At 54.6% G+C, this 14078-nt stretch overlaps 1 protein-coding gene across 1 annotated transcript; it reads right to left on the bottom strand.

Annotated features, from left to right (window-relative positions):
- Positions 1-10732: 10732 nt before the first annotated feature.
- LOC105043521 (photosystem II reaction center proteins PsbY, chloroplastic) lies at positions 10733-11756 on the bottom strand. Its single transcript, XM_010921098.4, is given in 6 exon segments — positions 10733-11038; positions 11040-11115; positions 11117-11230; positions 11232-11429; positions 11431-11521; positions 11524-11756. Coding segments are annotated over 6 exon segments (762 nt in total). The 5' UTR covers positions 11735-11756; the 3' UTR covers positions 10733-10966.
- Positions 11757-14078: the final 2322 nt, after the last annotated feature.

Raw genomic sequence — 14078 nt, 5'->3', positions numbered from 1 at the left:
GACTTGACCGTCGGAGGGTCCCCGACCGGAGCCGCCTCCGGTCAGTGCGGACTTCCTTTTGCAGGTGCACGCTCCCCGGCGATCGGGCGACGAGACGATTGCCCGCAACAAATTGGCGCGCCAGATAGGGGAAACAGCATGACAAAGACAAGAGCTCAACGATCGAGAGTCACTGGGTCGGCGAGGCGCTCTTCCCGCCGGGAAGAGGCCTCCCCGCCCCCACCGGCGGCGGAGCCTAGCTCTCCGCGCCCTGCAGCGACCACGGAGGCCCAGATTGCGGCCATCGTACGGCAGATGACCGTACTGACCGACGCAGTCAAAAGCCTCCAGCAGCAGCCGGCGGCCCGACCTATGCCTTCCAGGAGCAGCCGCCGACGGCCGCGCCGACCCCTGTCGCCTCCATGCGAGCGCTCCCGACAGCGCTCCCACGGAGAGGAGGAGGGACGACCACGGCGCGACGACCGACGGTCCCAGCGGCCCTCTCCTTCCCCGTTGGAACGGGCAAGGAAGGAGAAGCGGCCGCGCACACCGTCGGCCTCTCTCTCAGAATCTTCCGGAGGCTCCACCCCTGGGGTCTCCCAGCATCGACGAGCGGACGACTACGAGCGACGGTTCGAGGAAATCGACCGCCGACTCGCCCAACTGCAGATGGACGGTCAGAGGTCTTCGAACGACGTCGACTTCCAGACCATCCAACCTCTCTCCCGACTGGTCCTCGACGAGCCGATTCCCAGTCGATTCAAGATGCCGCACGTGGAGCCATACGACGGCTCCACCGACCCGGTCGACCACCTCGAGAGCTACAAAGCTCTCATGACGATTCAAGGGGCAACCGACGCTCTTTTCTGCATCGGCTTCCCCGCTACGCTCCGCAAGGCTGCCAGGGCTTGGTACTCCGGTCTTCGATCGGGCAGTATCCATTCCTTTGCGCAGCTCGAGCACTCGTTCGTAGCCCATTTCAGCACTAGCCGAAAGCCGCCGCGAACGTCGGACAGCCTTTTTTCCCTCAAGCAGGGGAAAAACGAGACGCTCCGACACTTCGTGGCGCGATTCAACGCGGCCACGCTCGAGGTCCGGGACCTCAACGAAGACATGGCAGTTTCAGCCATGAAGCGGGGCCTGAGGTCGTCCCGATTTACTTATTCTCTGGACAAGACCCTCCCCCGAACATATGCCGAGCTACTGGAGCGCGCATACAAGTATATGCGCGCGGACGAAGGAGCGTCCGACCGACGCTTGGCGGAGCCCAGGGGTCCGAAGGAGAAGCGGAGAAAAGGTCGGGAGCCCGCCGAACCAAGCAGGCCCCCGACCAATAGTCGGTTTTCTCCACCCCGACAGATCCAAAAACCACCCCGGCGACAGACCCCGAGGCCGGTGCGTCCCAGGTATGACTCCTATACTCCTCTCTCCGCTCCCCGTGCGCAGATCCTGATGGAGATCGAGGGGGAAGAATACCTGCGACGGCCTCCGCCTCTGAAGGCAAAGGGCCTCGACCATCGGAAGTACTGCCGGTTCCATCGGAGCCACGGCCACGACACCGAGCGGTGCATCCAGTTGAAGGATGAGATCGAAAATCTCATCCGCCGGGGGTATCTCGGCAAATTTCGGAGGGGTCCGCCGACCCAACCGATTGCCGATCGACGCCCCCAGCCGACTGAAGAGGCGCCGACTAACCAGCCGACGGCCGGAGTCATCAACATGATCTCCAAGCGGCTGGGACCGGGGACGTCTACAGGAGGGGAGCCGACGAAAAAGCCGCGACCGGACGACGTAATTACCTTCACAGAAAACGACGCTTGGGACATCCAGACTCCCCACGACGACGCTGTTGTTGTGTCGGCGACAATAGCCAATTATGATGTAAAACGAATTTTTGTTGATAATGGAAGTTCGACAAATGTTTTGTTTTACTCGACCTTCTCCCGAATGCGACTGTCAACTGACCGACTTAGGAGGATCCCTGTGCCCCTGATCGGCTTTGCCGGAGACACCGTCACGACAGAGGGAGAAATTACCGTGCCCGTGACGGTCGGCACCGAACCACGGCAAAGTACGGTCTCCCTCACTTTCGCGGTCGCCCAAGTTCTTCGGCCTACAACGCCATACTCGGGCGACCCGGATTGAACGCCCTCAAGGCGATCGTCTCGACGTACCATCTCCTTGTTCGATTTCCGACCAAAAATGGAGTCGGGGAGATGCGCGGAGATCAACAGCTCGCTCGGCGATGCTTCCAAATCTCCGCTCAAAGCGACGGGACGAAGGATCCTCTGACGATCGACAAACTGGACCAAAGGGAGGAGGAAGAACGGGGTTTGCCCGCCGAGCAGCTCGAGGCAATCCCGATTGAAGAAAATCCCGACAGGAAAGTTTGGGTCGGGTCTCAATTGCCCGACACCGAACGTCACCGACTGGCAGAGCTACTGACGGCCAACGCCGACATATTCGCTTGGTCGGCAGCAGATATGTCGGGCATCCCTCCAGAAATAATTACTCACCGACTCAACATCGACCCGACAATGAAGCCGGTGAGGCAGAAGAAAAGGTCCTTCGCCCCAGAAAGGCAGAAGGCCATCGACGAAGAAGTGGACAAGCTGCTCGAAGCAGGCTTCATCCGAGAATCCACGTATCCCGATTGGCTCGCCAATGTTGTCATGGTCAAGAAAGCCAACGGGAAGTGGAGGATCTGCATCGACTATACCGACCTCAACCGAGCCTGCCCGAAGGATAGCTTCCCACTTTCGAAGATCGACCAGCTGATGGATGCGACGTCCGGATTTCGACTGCTCAGCTTCATGGACGCCTTCGCCGGGTACAACCAGATCCGGATGGCGCCTGAAGACGAGGAGCACACCGCGTTCGTGACTCCCAAGGGCCTCTACTGTTATCGAGTGATGCCCTTCGGATTGAAGAACGCCGGCGCCACTTACCAGCGACTCGTCAATAAGGTCTTCAAAGACCAGATCGGGCGTAACATGGAGGTGTACGTGGACGACATGCTAGTGAAGAGCACGCAGATCCCGGACCATGTTCAGGATCTCGAGGAGACCTTCCGCACCCTTCGACGACACCGAATGAAGCTCAACCCGACCAAATGTGCTTTCGGGGTGACCTCAGGGAAGTTCCTCGGATTCCTCGTTTCTCAGAGAGGGATCGAGGCCAACCCTGAGAAGATAAAGGCAATCCTCGACATGCGTCATCCGAACACCAAGAAGGAGGTCCAACAGCTGAACGAAAAAATCGTCGCTCTTAGCCGATTCATTTCCCGATCGGCTGAAAGGTGCCTCCCGTTCTTCAAGACTCTGCGCAGGCGAACGGTTTTTCTTGGTCGGATGAGTGCGAACAGGCCTTCGAAGACCTGAAAAGGTACTTGGCTTCCCCACCGCTGCTCGTAAAGCCGCAAGTCGGGGAGACCTTGTATCTCTACTTGGCCACATCTTCCGAGGCGATCAGTTCGGTGCTTGTTCGGGAAAACGAGTGCCGAACTCATCAGCCCATCTACTACACCAGCAAAGTGCTCCACGGCGCCGAAGCCAGATACTCGGAGACGGAAAAGATGATTTTCGCCCTGACCGTCTCCGCGCAACGGCTTCGACCATACTTCCAGGCCCACGCCATCGTGGTACTCACCAACCAGCCCCTGAGGGCCATACTGCACCGACCCGACACGTCCGGATGACTCGCTAAGTGGACGATGAAGCTTAGCAAGTTCGACATTCAGTACCGACCGAGGCCTGCCTTGAAGGCTCAGGTCTTGGCCGACTTCATCGCCGAATGCCCAACGACCGACCGAGGGTCGGGAGCTGAAGACCCGGGACGAGATACGGTCTCTGAGCCAGACCCGATCTCTACCTGGGTACTCCACATCGACGGAGCCTCCAACGCTCAGGGAAGCGGGGCCGGACTCCTGCTCACGAATTCGGATGGGGTAGTCACCGAATACGCCCTCCGGTTCGATTTCAAGGCCTCCAACAATCAAGCCGAATACGAGGCACTCCTCGCGGGCTTGAGGATGGCGAAGGAACTGGGCATCGACAGCCTCCGGGCATTCTCCGACTCTCAGCTGATCGTGGGGCAGGTCAAGGGCGACTACGAGGCGCGAGATCCGACCATGATCAAGTATCTTCAGAAAGTGAAGGACCTCGCGGCACACCTCGAGTATTTCGAGATCTCCCACATCCCCAGATCGGAGAATGCCCGCGCCGATGCTCTCTCTAGATTGGCAACGTCGGCCTATGACTCCTTGGGTCGGACGTTCGTCGAAAATCTCCAGCAGCCGAGCATCGATCGGGTCGAAGAAGTGCAGCAGCTAACGTCCGAACCAAGTTGGATGGACCCGATCGTCCAGTACCTCACCGACGGGACCGGTCCCGAAGATCCCGCGGAGGCCAAGCGACTCCGATGGTCGGCGTCGCAATATGTGATCATGGACGGCCGACTCTACAAGAGGTCGTTCTCCCTCCCTCTGCTCAGGTGCTTGGGACCGGCCGACGCCGACTACGCTCTCCGAGAGGTTCATGAAGAAATTTGTGGGAATCACTTGGGGGGCAAGTCCTTAGCCTTCAAGGTCTTGCGACAAGGCTACTACTGGCCGACCATGAGGAAGGATGCGGCAGAGTTGGTCCGAAGGTGCGAGCCATGCCAGAAGTATGCCAATATTCAGCACCAACCGGCCAGCCAAATCGCTCCCATTGTCGCTCCGTGGCCCTTCGCTCAGTGGGGAGTCGATATTCTCGGCCCCTTCCCACCGGCGTCAGGCCAGAGGAAGTTTATCGTTGTCGCCATCGACTACTTCACGAAGTGGGTCGAGGCCGAGCCCTTGGCGCAGATCACCGAGCGGAAGATGGAGGACTTCATCCAAAAGTCCATCATCTTCAGGTTCGGATTGCCGCACACCATCATCACTGACAACGGACGGCAATTCGACAACCAAGACTTCAAAGACTTCTGCAACAGGTTCCATATCCGTCATCGACTGACTTCAGTCGGGCACCCGCAGTCCAACGGTGAGGTTGAGGTGACTAACCGAACCTTGCTCCATGGACTCAAGACCCGACTGAACGAAGCCAAAGGTCTCTGGGTCGACGAGCTGGGCTCCGTTCTGTGGGCTTACCGAACGACCCCCCGCGTCCCGACCGGGGAGTCGCCGTTCAGTTTGGCCTACGGGACAGACGCTATGATCCCGCTCGAGATTGGCCTCCATCTTCAAGGGTCGAGCAGTACCAAGAGCCAGACAACTCCGAAAGTCGGAGGGCCGACCTAGACCTTCTCCCCGAACTGCGAGATGAGGCTCAAATCCGAATGGCCTCATACCGACAGAGGGTCGCCCGGTATTACAATGCCAAGGTCAGACCAAAGCTCTTCAGGCCTGGCGACCTAGTCTTGAGGAAGGCAGAAGTGTCGAAGCCCTTGGACCAAGGGAAGCTGGCTCCCAACTGGGAAGGACCCTACAAGGTTGCTGACACCTTCGGGCCGAGAGCCTATCGGCTGGAGACCCTTGAGGGGAAGCCCATTCCCGGACTTGGAACGCCGACAACTTGAGGCTGTATTACCAGTGAATTCTGTAATTCAATTGTCGGAATACAAGTTCAGTTTGAAAAATCAGAGTTCTAACTCTTCGACTACTGATCGGCGCTCAGCCCCGACGCATCAACGCGGACCTGGCACCGACGACACATCGGGCCCTTACACGGACCGATGCATCTACAATGACGGGAGTCAATACCCCTTCGACGACTCGTCGGACCTTCACAAGGACCGACGGACTCTTATGAACGGGAGTTACACTCCTTCGACTTTCGGCAACACATCCGCCCCTGATAAAGGCCGATGCAGCTGTTGCGACGGGAGTTCATACTCCTTCTACGGTCGAATTTTCGGGCAGAATCCATCGGCCGACTGGCCGATCGGGCCCCGACCGAAGAAAGGCTAAAAGTCCACGCGACTATTGCCGCGACTTCCGACCAGGCTACGGCCGGTCGAAGGATATTCGGCTTACCACCGTCTATCACACGATGCGACCTTAGTCGCACACACGACTCGCCGACCGACCTACGGCCGGCTGAACGACATTCGGCTTGCCACCGTCTGTCAAAAGACATGGAACCCGACGCAAGAGCATGGGGACCCGACTTACTATCGTACCCCCGACACTGCGCCGGACGATGATCAACTAAGTACATCTACGGAAGTCCGGCTGCCGAACCTTTGCCAGGTTCGGTCGGCTCCCGACTCAATAGATGCACCCGACTGACGGCTTCGACTATTGGAAGCCGACCTAAAGTCGGGACCCATTCCACTTTCAGGGCTATGCAGGTTGTCGGAGTCCTACCGACTCATGTGAGTTAGTGGCTTACTTAAGTTAGCGACTAAAGTTCGACATCGCAGCTATAGCCGGCATTACAAATAACAAGGAGAGAAAGAAAGAAGTTTCATTCATTGATGAAAAGGAATTACAGAGTCGGGTCGAAGCCCGATTACATGTATTTTCAAAAAGACAAAAAGTAAAGATGGTCGGCGGGGCCGATCACCCGTCCTAGTCGATCTCTTCGACCGACGGAGGATCGGGGATGATCGACGTCTCGGCCATAAGCGACGCTGGGTCGGCCGCCGAGGGATGGGCTTCGGTCGGCAAAGGAACTTCGGTCGGCACCTGCTCCGGGACGGCCTCCTCCACCACGATGACGCCTCCCGACGGCTGGTCAGCCATCTCTTCCGTTCCTTCTCCTTCGACTCCTTTCCTCCTTGGCTAGCGGCGGGACGATGCGGCTGACGTCCAACTCCGGGTACAAGGCGTGGATGGCGTCCCGACCGTCCTCGAACCCGACCCGGTATGAGGCGAAGCCCGATTCGAGCATCTCCTCCCAGTATCGTCGGAGGACCGGAAGTCCTCCACCGCCCGTTCGGCCGACTCCCTCGCCGACATTGCCTCGTCCTCAGCTCGGGCGAGCTCCTCCCTCGCCGACTCCGCCTCGACCTTCGTCATTTCGGCGTCGATCTGGGCGATGGACAGCTCCTCTTCGGCTTCCGCGAGCTTCTCCAGGCTGACCCGAAGTTGCTCGCGTTCCCCTTTGAGTTCGGCAGTTGCACCATCCCGTTCGCGTCGAAGACGATGCACAGCCCGACCTTTGTGCCTGGCCTCCTTCTTGGCCGACTGTAGTTCGGACCCAAGCCGGGAGACCTCGTCGACTAACTTGGCCTCCCGGTCGGCCGACTGCAGGAGTTGTTCGGCCAACATCGCCCTCTCAGCTTCGGCCGCCGCCGACTTCTCCTTGAAGGCTGCCCGAACGTTGCCGAACCTTCGGTACCCGGCCTCAAGTTCGGACATTGTGAAGATCAGCTGCCGATCAAAAGCTTCGTCAGAATCGCATGACAAGAAAAATTTCTAAGTCAAAAGAAGGGTGACGCGGAGCTTACCTCAACCATCGTCGGGTAGAACCGCGACAGCATCTCGGTCACCTGCCGAGACCGCAGCGATTCTACGTCGGCTGGGAGGAGGATCCCTTGGCACAACCTCCTCGCAAGGTTGTGGTCGGCCAACGCCGACGCACCCTCGGGGTAGTATGCGCTGGGAGGCATTGAGCGACTCCCCGACCTATCCTCCTCCTCGGGCTCCATCGAGGCTTTCCCCCGATCAGCTGCCCCGACCGACGGTACTGGCAGCGACGGCACGCTGGAGTTTGAGCCAGCGCCCCCCGTTGCGCCAGCGGACGCCGTCGGGTGATGTTCGGCTTCCCGAACGTCATCCGGCTCCACCCGCACCGGCGAAGCCGCCGATACTTCTTCGGCCGCCTCCTCAGTCGGCCTCTCCTCAGCTCGGACCGTCGGAGCCACGAGGGCTATGACCGGCTCCGACTGGTCGGTCGCCGACGCCTCGACGGTTGGCGGAGCTGGGGTCGGTTTCTTTGCAGGGCGCGAAGGGCCGGCCCCCGACGCTGGCCTCTTCCTCGTGGCGAACTGCCGAATTTCGGCATCAGTCGGCCTCATCCTCGGTGGTGTCCCTGCAATACCGACAAGAGAGTTAATGGCTGGGCCAAAAGCCGACCAAAAGATGGACAAAAAGAGAAGCCGGAGGATCGGGCGATACCTATTCGGGGGACCAGACTCAAGCCGGCGTCATAGAGAGCTTGTTCGGTAACAAGCTCCCTCTGCTTCGGTACCGACATGTCCTTCAGTCGGTGGAAGTCCTCCCGGTCGTCCACATCCACCCGACTGTTGTCGTTGGCCTCTGTTCGGGGTATACCCCAACGAGAAGGAAAGCCCCAAGAAGAAGAGGAGGAAACAAAGAAAAACTGGTTCTTCCATCCATGAATGGACGATGGAAGACCAGTTATGAAAGCGAGACCCTTCCGAGGGTTGAAGAGCCACCACCCTCGGGCTTTAGGTTGGGGTCGGAGCACAAAGAAGGCCCGGAAGAGTGAAACGCGGGGGTTGGTCGGCAAGAGCTGACACAACAGTGCGAAAGAAATGATTAACCGAACAGAGTTCGGCGCCAGTTGCGCCGGACAGAGTCCGTAGTAATCAAGCAGATTCCGGACGAACTCCAGAATCGGAAGTCGAAGACCCGCGCGAAGGTCTTCAACGTACAGCGCCAGATCGCCAGGCGGAGGGTTGTTGACCCGACCGCCGGCCCCTGGAGCGGAGAGCCGAAACTGCTCCGGGATGCGATAGTGCTCCCGAAGCTGATCGACGTTCGGCTCCGAAAGCGAGGAGATCTCATCTTCCGGAGCCGATCGGGAGTCGTCGGTCGGGTTCCCCGACCGAGCTCCCTGAGTCGGTTTCCTGGTCATTATGCAGGGACCGAAAGAAGAAAGAGAAGAAAGGAAGGAAGAAGGAAAAGGGGGGACCACGAACCGGATGGACCCTCCGCAGGCGAAGAAGAGCTCTGCCCGCGACGACTGAAAAATCGCCCGGACAGAGTTTCCCCAGCGAAATGTTGCAAATGTGGGTCAGGGTCCGGGAGGTCCTATATATATAGGGCCGACCGACGGCCGAGATCCTTCCGCGCCGACCGAAGACCTGCAGATGCGCGACGCGTGGCGCCCACCGGTTGGCGGAAGATTCGGCGCGCCCCGCCCGGGACGGCCGCACCGCCCGCATTAAATGCCGGAGGGGGCGCCGGCCAACCACCTTGACACGCGGCACGCGGGGCGCGGCCCTGCATTCACGCACCCGCGCCGGTTCGCGTTCCCGATGGGACGCCTGACAGCGGCCCTCTCTTCCGCAATCGGCGCCGAATATCCGATCGACTGACGTCGTATCGTCCGGCGCCCGATCTTCTGACACCAACGTAACGACTGACGACGACACGACGTGGCGTCTGACGCCTGACGCCGACGTGACCTCTGACATCGACTGGACGTCCGGATCGCTGAGCATTCATGAGGCGTCTGACATCAGATCATCCGACAGTACGGTCGGATCTACACGTGCGACAAATCCACTCCCAGTCGTCCGGGATTGCTGCCCGAATGGAAGCATCGTCCTGCTCACCACCCGACTTGGGAGTGGAGGGGGCAACTGTTGGGGATACCCGTCGACCGACTGACGGAGGGCCCGACTGCCGGGGGCCCGACCGCCGGAGGGCCCGACCGCCCGACCGACCGCCGGAGGGCCGACCGCCCGACCGACGGCTCGGAGGGCCGACCGCCCGACGACTGACGATCCGACCGCCTCCGACGGACGACTCCGACTGGCCGATAGACCATCCGACTGTTGGTCGGGGCGACCGACTGACGGATGCCATCAGCGGTAACTACTGACCAGTCTACGGCCCATCGCCAGATGGGGGTATGTCGGGCGTAACCATCCCGACCGACTGAACCCGGGGGGGCCTGGGCCCGACTTACATGATGCTCGCCGACCAATGGAGGGGCCCGACACCACTTGGCTGGCTACCGACTTTGGGTCGGTCGGCTCCTCCAATTACCGTACAGCCGTCAGACGTTGTCAGCTCTGACACGGACAGGCGGCACAGTTACCTAGGGGCATTGTCCCGCCGAGAGCCGGGTCAACCCTGGTGATTAGACGGCCGCACGGCGACATGACGTTTTCACGGCGGCTCTGACAGCCCACAGTGAGTTGACAGTTCCTCACTTGTCCGCGCCATTAATGACGGCGCCATACCTAGCTCCACTATATGTACCAGGGAAGGCAACAGTGCAAGGATCGATCCGCCCGTCTCCCCCCCATACGCAGGCTCGTCCTCCCCCTCACTCTCTCTTTCTCAGAGCTCTCTGCCTGCATTTCACTGTTGCCCAGTCACCTCTCTGACTTGACCGTCGGAGGGTCCCCGACCGGAGCCGCCTCCGGTCAGTGCGGACTTCCTTTTGCAGGTGCACGCTCCCGGCGATCGGGCGACGAGGCGATTGGCCGCAACAATCTCTTAATCCGTTCTGTGATGTAACTAAACTATGTTCTCCTTCTTGAGTAGAAAGTAGTATATTATGACGCTGGTTTTCACTGCACTAAAGGAAATTGTTTACAGTTTTGGGGGATTTGGGTTTGGCCCTTGAGACAACTTAATTGCCAATGAGCAGAAGACCTTATCAAACATGGGTTTCTTGATCTAGCTCGCTTTTATGTGCTCATTGGTTTCAAATTCAAGGGACTGGCTCGAAAGAGTGAATTCTTCGCGATCAAAATCCATGATCTGTGGTGAAGAGTCCTTTTCCACACGATTACTTGGAGGAAAAGAAGTAGTGGCTCCTGCACGAACAAATTTTAGAATTCCTGATCATAGAAACGAAGTCTTATTTATTTTTGCATTCCCCGCACTCTATACTAGCAGAGTAAGAATCTGCTACTAAAGCACCGTAACATCGACTAAATTATATACATATTCCATAAGATTAAACTCCATAGAACTTTACATATATATGATATTCACCATAGAACACAAAATTTCGATACAGATGAACAAGTGGGATATTACCACCGTCCTCCTCCACCCATAAAACGAGAAACACATTCACCCAGACCTCATCCTATTGATCTGGTTCAGCGCTGGCTGGAGGATGTTGTAGAGGACCCAGAGAATGGCCCGGAGCCACCACAAACAACACAAGCAACCCCCTGCTATCACTCGAAGAAGAGACATCGGCGATCATCATGACTCGCCAGCGATGCACCGGGTGTCGACACCAACCCGGCCGCTGCGAGCCCCCCGCCGAGCCCGAGCCCCCAAGATGACTCCCCCTCTCGCTTCCTCATTCTACTAAGCTGGTGAGCGCCGCTGGAAGATGTTGTAGAGACCCAAAGATTGCCGGATTATAGGAATCAGAAGGGCGAGACCTCGGTTGTCACCCTCGGCCGATGTCGGCAATCTGTGCGCGCAAAGCCGCATCGGAGCTGCTCAGATGGAAAACAAGGCTCCGCAATGAGCGGTGGCGGTGAAGGACGAAGGACCTGGAGTTGTTGGTGGTTTGAGGATGAGATCCCTTGGGGAGGTTTTGAAGTGAGATGAGGGATATGGGCTTTGTCAGTGTTGGCTTTGAAGGGTTGAAGTGTTGGCGGTGAGTTGATCTGAGCACTTGGCATGAAGCATGGCCATGGTTGCTATGGTTGCCATAGAAGAAGGCTGTCCCTGGTGACGAGGTGGTGGTTGTTGAAGAGGAACTTTGAGCGGCGTAAGAAGGAGATGGTGTTGGAGTTGTACCAAGGGTGTTTCTGGATGATGAGGAATTCTGGAGGAACGGTGCGGTCGTGGACAAGTTGGACCAGAGATGTCCAATGGCATGAGGGACTTTAGATCACCTTATCCTTTTGAGCTGGCATAGGAGCGATGCAGGCCACATTTTACAACCCACACTACCTTTTCTTATCACCTCCTTTTCCTGGTGTCAATGTCTTGCCAACCACACCAAAAATGAAGGTTTCGGAAATTCTTTGATTATGGTATCTATGGCTCTCTTCGTTTTCTTCTTTCTTTCTTTTTTTTTTTTTTTTTTTTTTTTTTTGACTTTCTTTGTTTCATGATTTACTGAAGCATACCATGGATGTTTACATGTGCTTGAGGCAGGCTCACGGTGAATCTATAGCTTTTTTATTTTTTTTCTTCTCATTTTATTCTGGTAGATAAGCTTCGCAGACTTCCTATGTACATCTCTGTTGTCACGTACATGTTATGATTTCAATAAAACGAGGGTAGCTTCGCCTACCTCCTACTTCAATTAAAAAAAAAGGATAAGCTTAGCAGACTATTTCAAGTTAACAATCGCCTCCAAAAAAAAAAAGAATGGTCTTTGTGAAACATCCTGCAATCAAATAGGTTATATCAAATGGTGAATGGCTTAGATTGCAAAACTCTCTATGCTCATTAGTCGCCCCGGAACGACAGATGGGGGTGCAGAAGAGAATCCCTTGCCCTGGTGAATCACTCTTGTCCCATGATTCACATGTCCAATAGTGCATTAGCAGGGTAATTGGATCTTGTCCCCCTGCCTTCCATCTGGCATCTTGCTACTCTTTGCGCGTTCAAATAGTTGCAACTTGCACCGATTTTGATTTCAGCCTACAGTTTGCATCCTAATTTGTCAGCAATTGGCTTCCACAAGGGGTGTGCAAGATATTGATGGACTCATTTGTATTGGTGGGCACAATTATTGTTTGTTTGGATTGTTCTAAGCAAATTATTTTTTTCCTTCATTGAGAAATTAAAGTATTTGTTTTATATTTATAAACTAACTATTTCTTCCAAGGCCTGTTCACCCTCACCATGAGAATTAACTGTTTCTTTAAGAAACAGATGGCATTGTAGAAAATTCTATCAAGCAACTCAAATATCCTTTTCTAAAGTAGAATTTCAGAGAACAACAGGAAACAGAGAACAAATGAACTAATAGGAGGTTTTGTTGCTAAGCATCAAAAGGAGTAAGGTAAAAAACCCCATGTGCCAACCTACTTTCTGTGAAACCATGGTTTAACTGCTAGAGAACCACTAAGCAAAAGGGCCTCCCTTTAGATCAAAAGTGAAAAATTAAGAATCCACCAAGGAGCATCTTCTTTAACAAAAGTTTAAGCAGCTTTGGCCAATGGACAATGCCGCTTTCTTACTCACCGTAAAAATTTTCTCTTCCCATTTTATAGCTATGTGAGATTTTCTTCCTAAGATTAATCAAATTGTCCAGTTTCTGTAGAAATTACTGGTTCCTTGGTAGGTCGTCAAGGCATGCAAACAGTGACAAGGCATCTTATTACAACTGAATCGATGTTACCTGCATTATGAAAGGACTTGTTAGTCAATTTTACTACCAAACATGACATTAGGCATGATCTCAGCATCATTTGTAGTGGTCTTCACGTGAATCTTAGCATCAGACCTTGATTTAATATTATTTTATTTTCATTTATAATTAGAGAGTTTTTTTTCATGTTGACGGTGGGGTTTTGACCCCACATTTGATTAAAGAATAAGAAAGGGTGGAATAAACATAGTTATTCCTCTTGAAATAGTTATCCTTTTCAGTTTCACTGAAACTTTTATTCGTGGCTAAAATAAATCTTAGTAAGAAATTTTTGTTTATACATAAAAGTAAAGGAACGGAAGAAAATCTTATTCTAGGAAACTGAAAATCTATTCCCCTTTGAAATAGTTTTTTCATGATCAGTAGGTTTAATTGGAGCAGTTATTCTCATGATGTTCTTACTTTCCTAAATCTAGTTGGTAGGGCCCGGACCTTATTTTTGCTTTGTACCTGAAAAGCTGAAACAAACATAACGCGGCTGCATTTGGTTCCGGAACAAGAAAAGGCGGGAGGAGAAATAGTTATCCCTATTGAGATAGTTATTTTACAAGTTATTCCTATTTTAGTATAGTTAAAATTTTTGAAATAATCTAGACTAACGTTATTTTTGTCCATTAGAAAATGAAGGCCAGCATAATGTGGGATTGTGCTATGAATAGCTTGTAGAAATGTTTTTAGAATAATTATATTTGATATAAGCATGTTGGTTGGAATAATTATTCCACTATTCCTTGTTCATTCTTATTTTTAAAAATTGCATGGCAGCCATAAGAATTCTACAAGCCTTATTAAATTCCCAAATCATACACATGGCTAACCTTGTAAAGAATAAGATTT

Source organism: Elaeis guineensis, chromosome 4 (genome assembly GCF_000442705.2).
Source record: "Elaeis guineensis isolate ETL-2024a chromosome 4, EG11, whole genome shotgun sequence".
Taxonomy (NCBI): Eukaryota; Viridiplantae; Streptophyta; class Magnoliopsida; order Arecales; family Arecaceae; genus Elaeis; species Elaeis guineensis.
The sequence above is the reverse complement of the archived record's forward strand: the minus strand, read 5'-3'. Positions and strand labels throughout refer to the sequence as shown.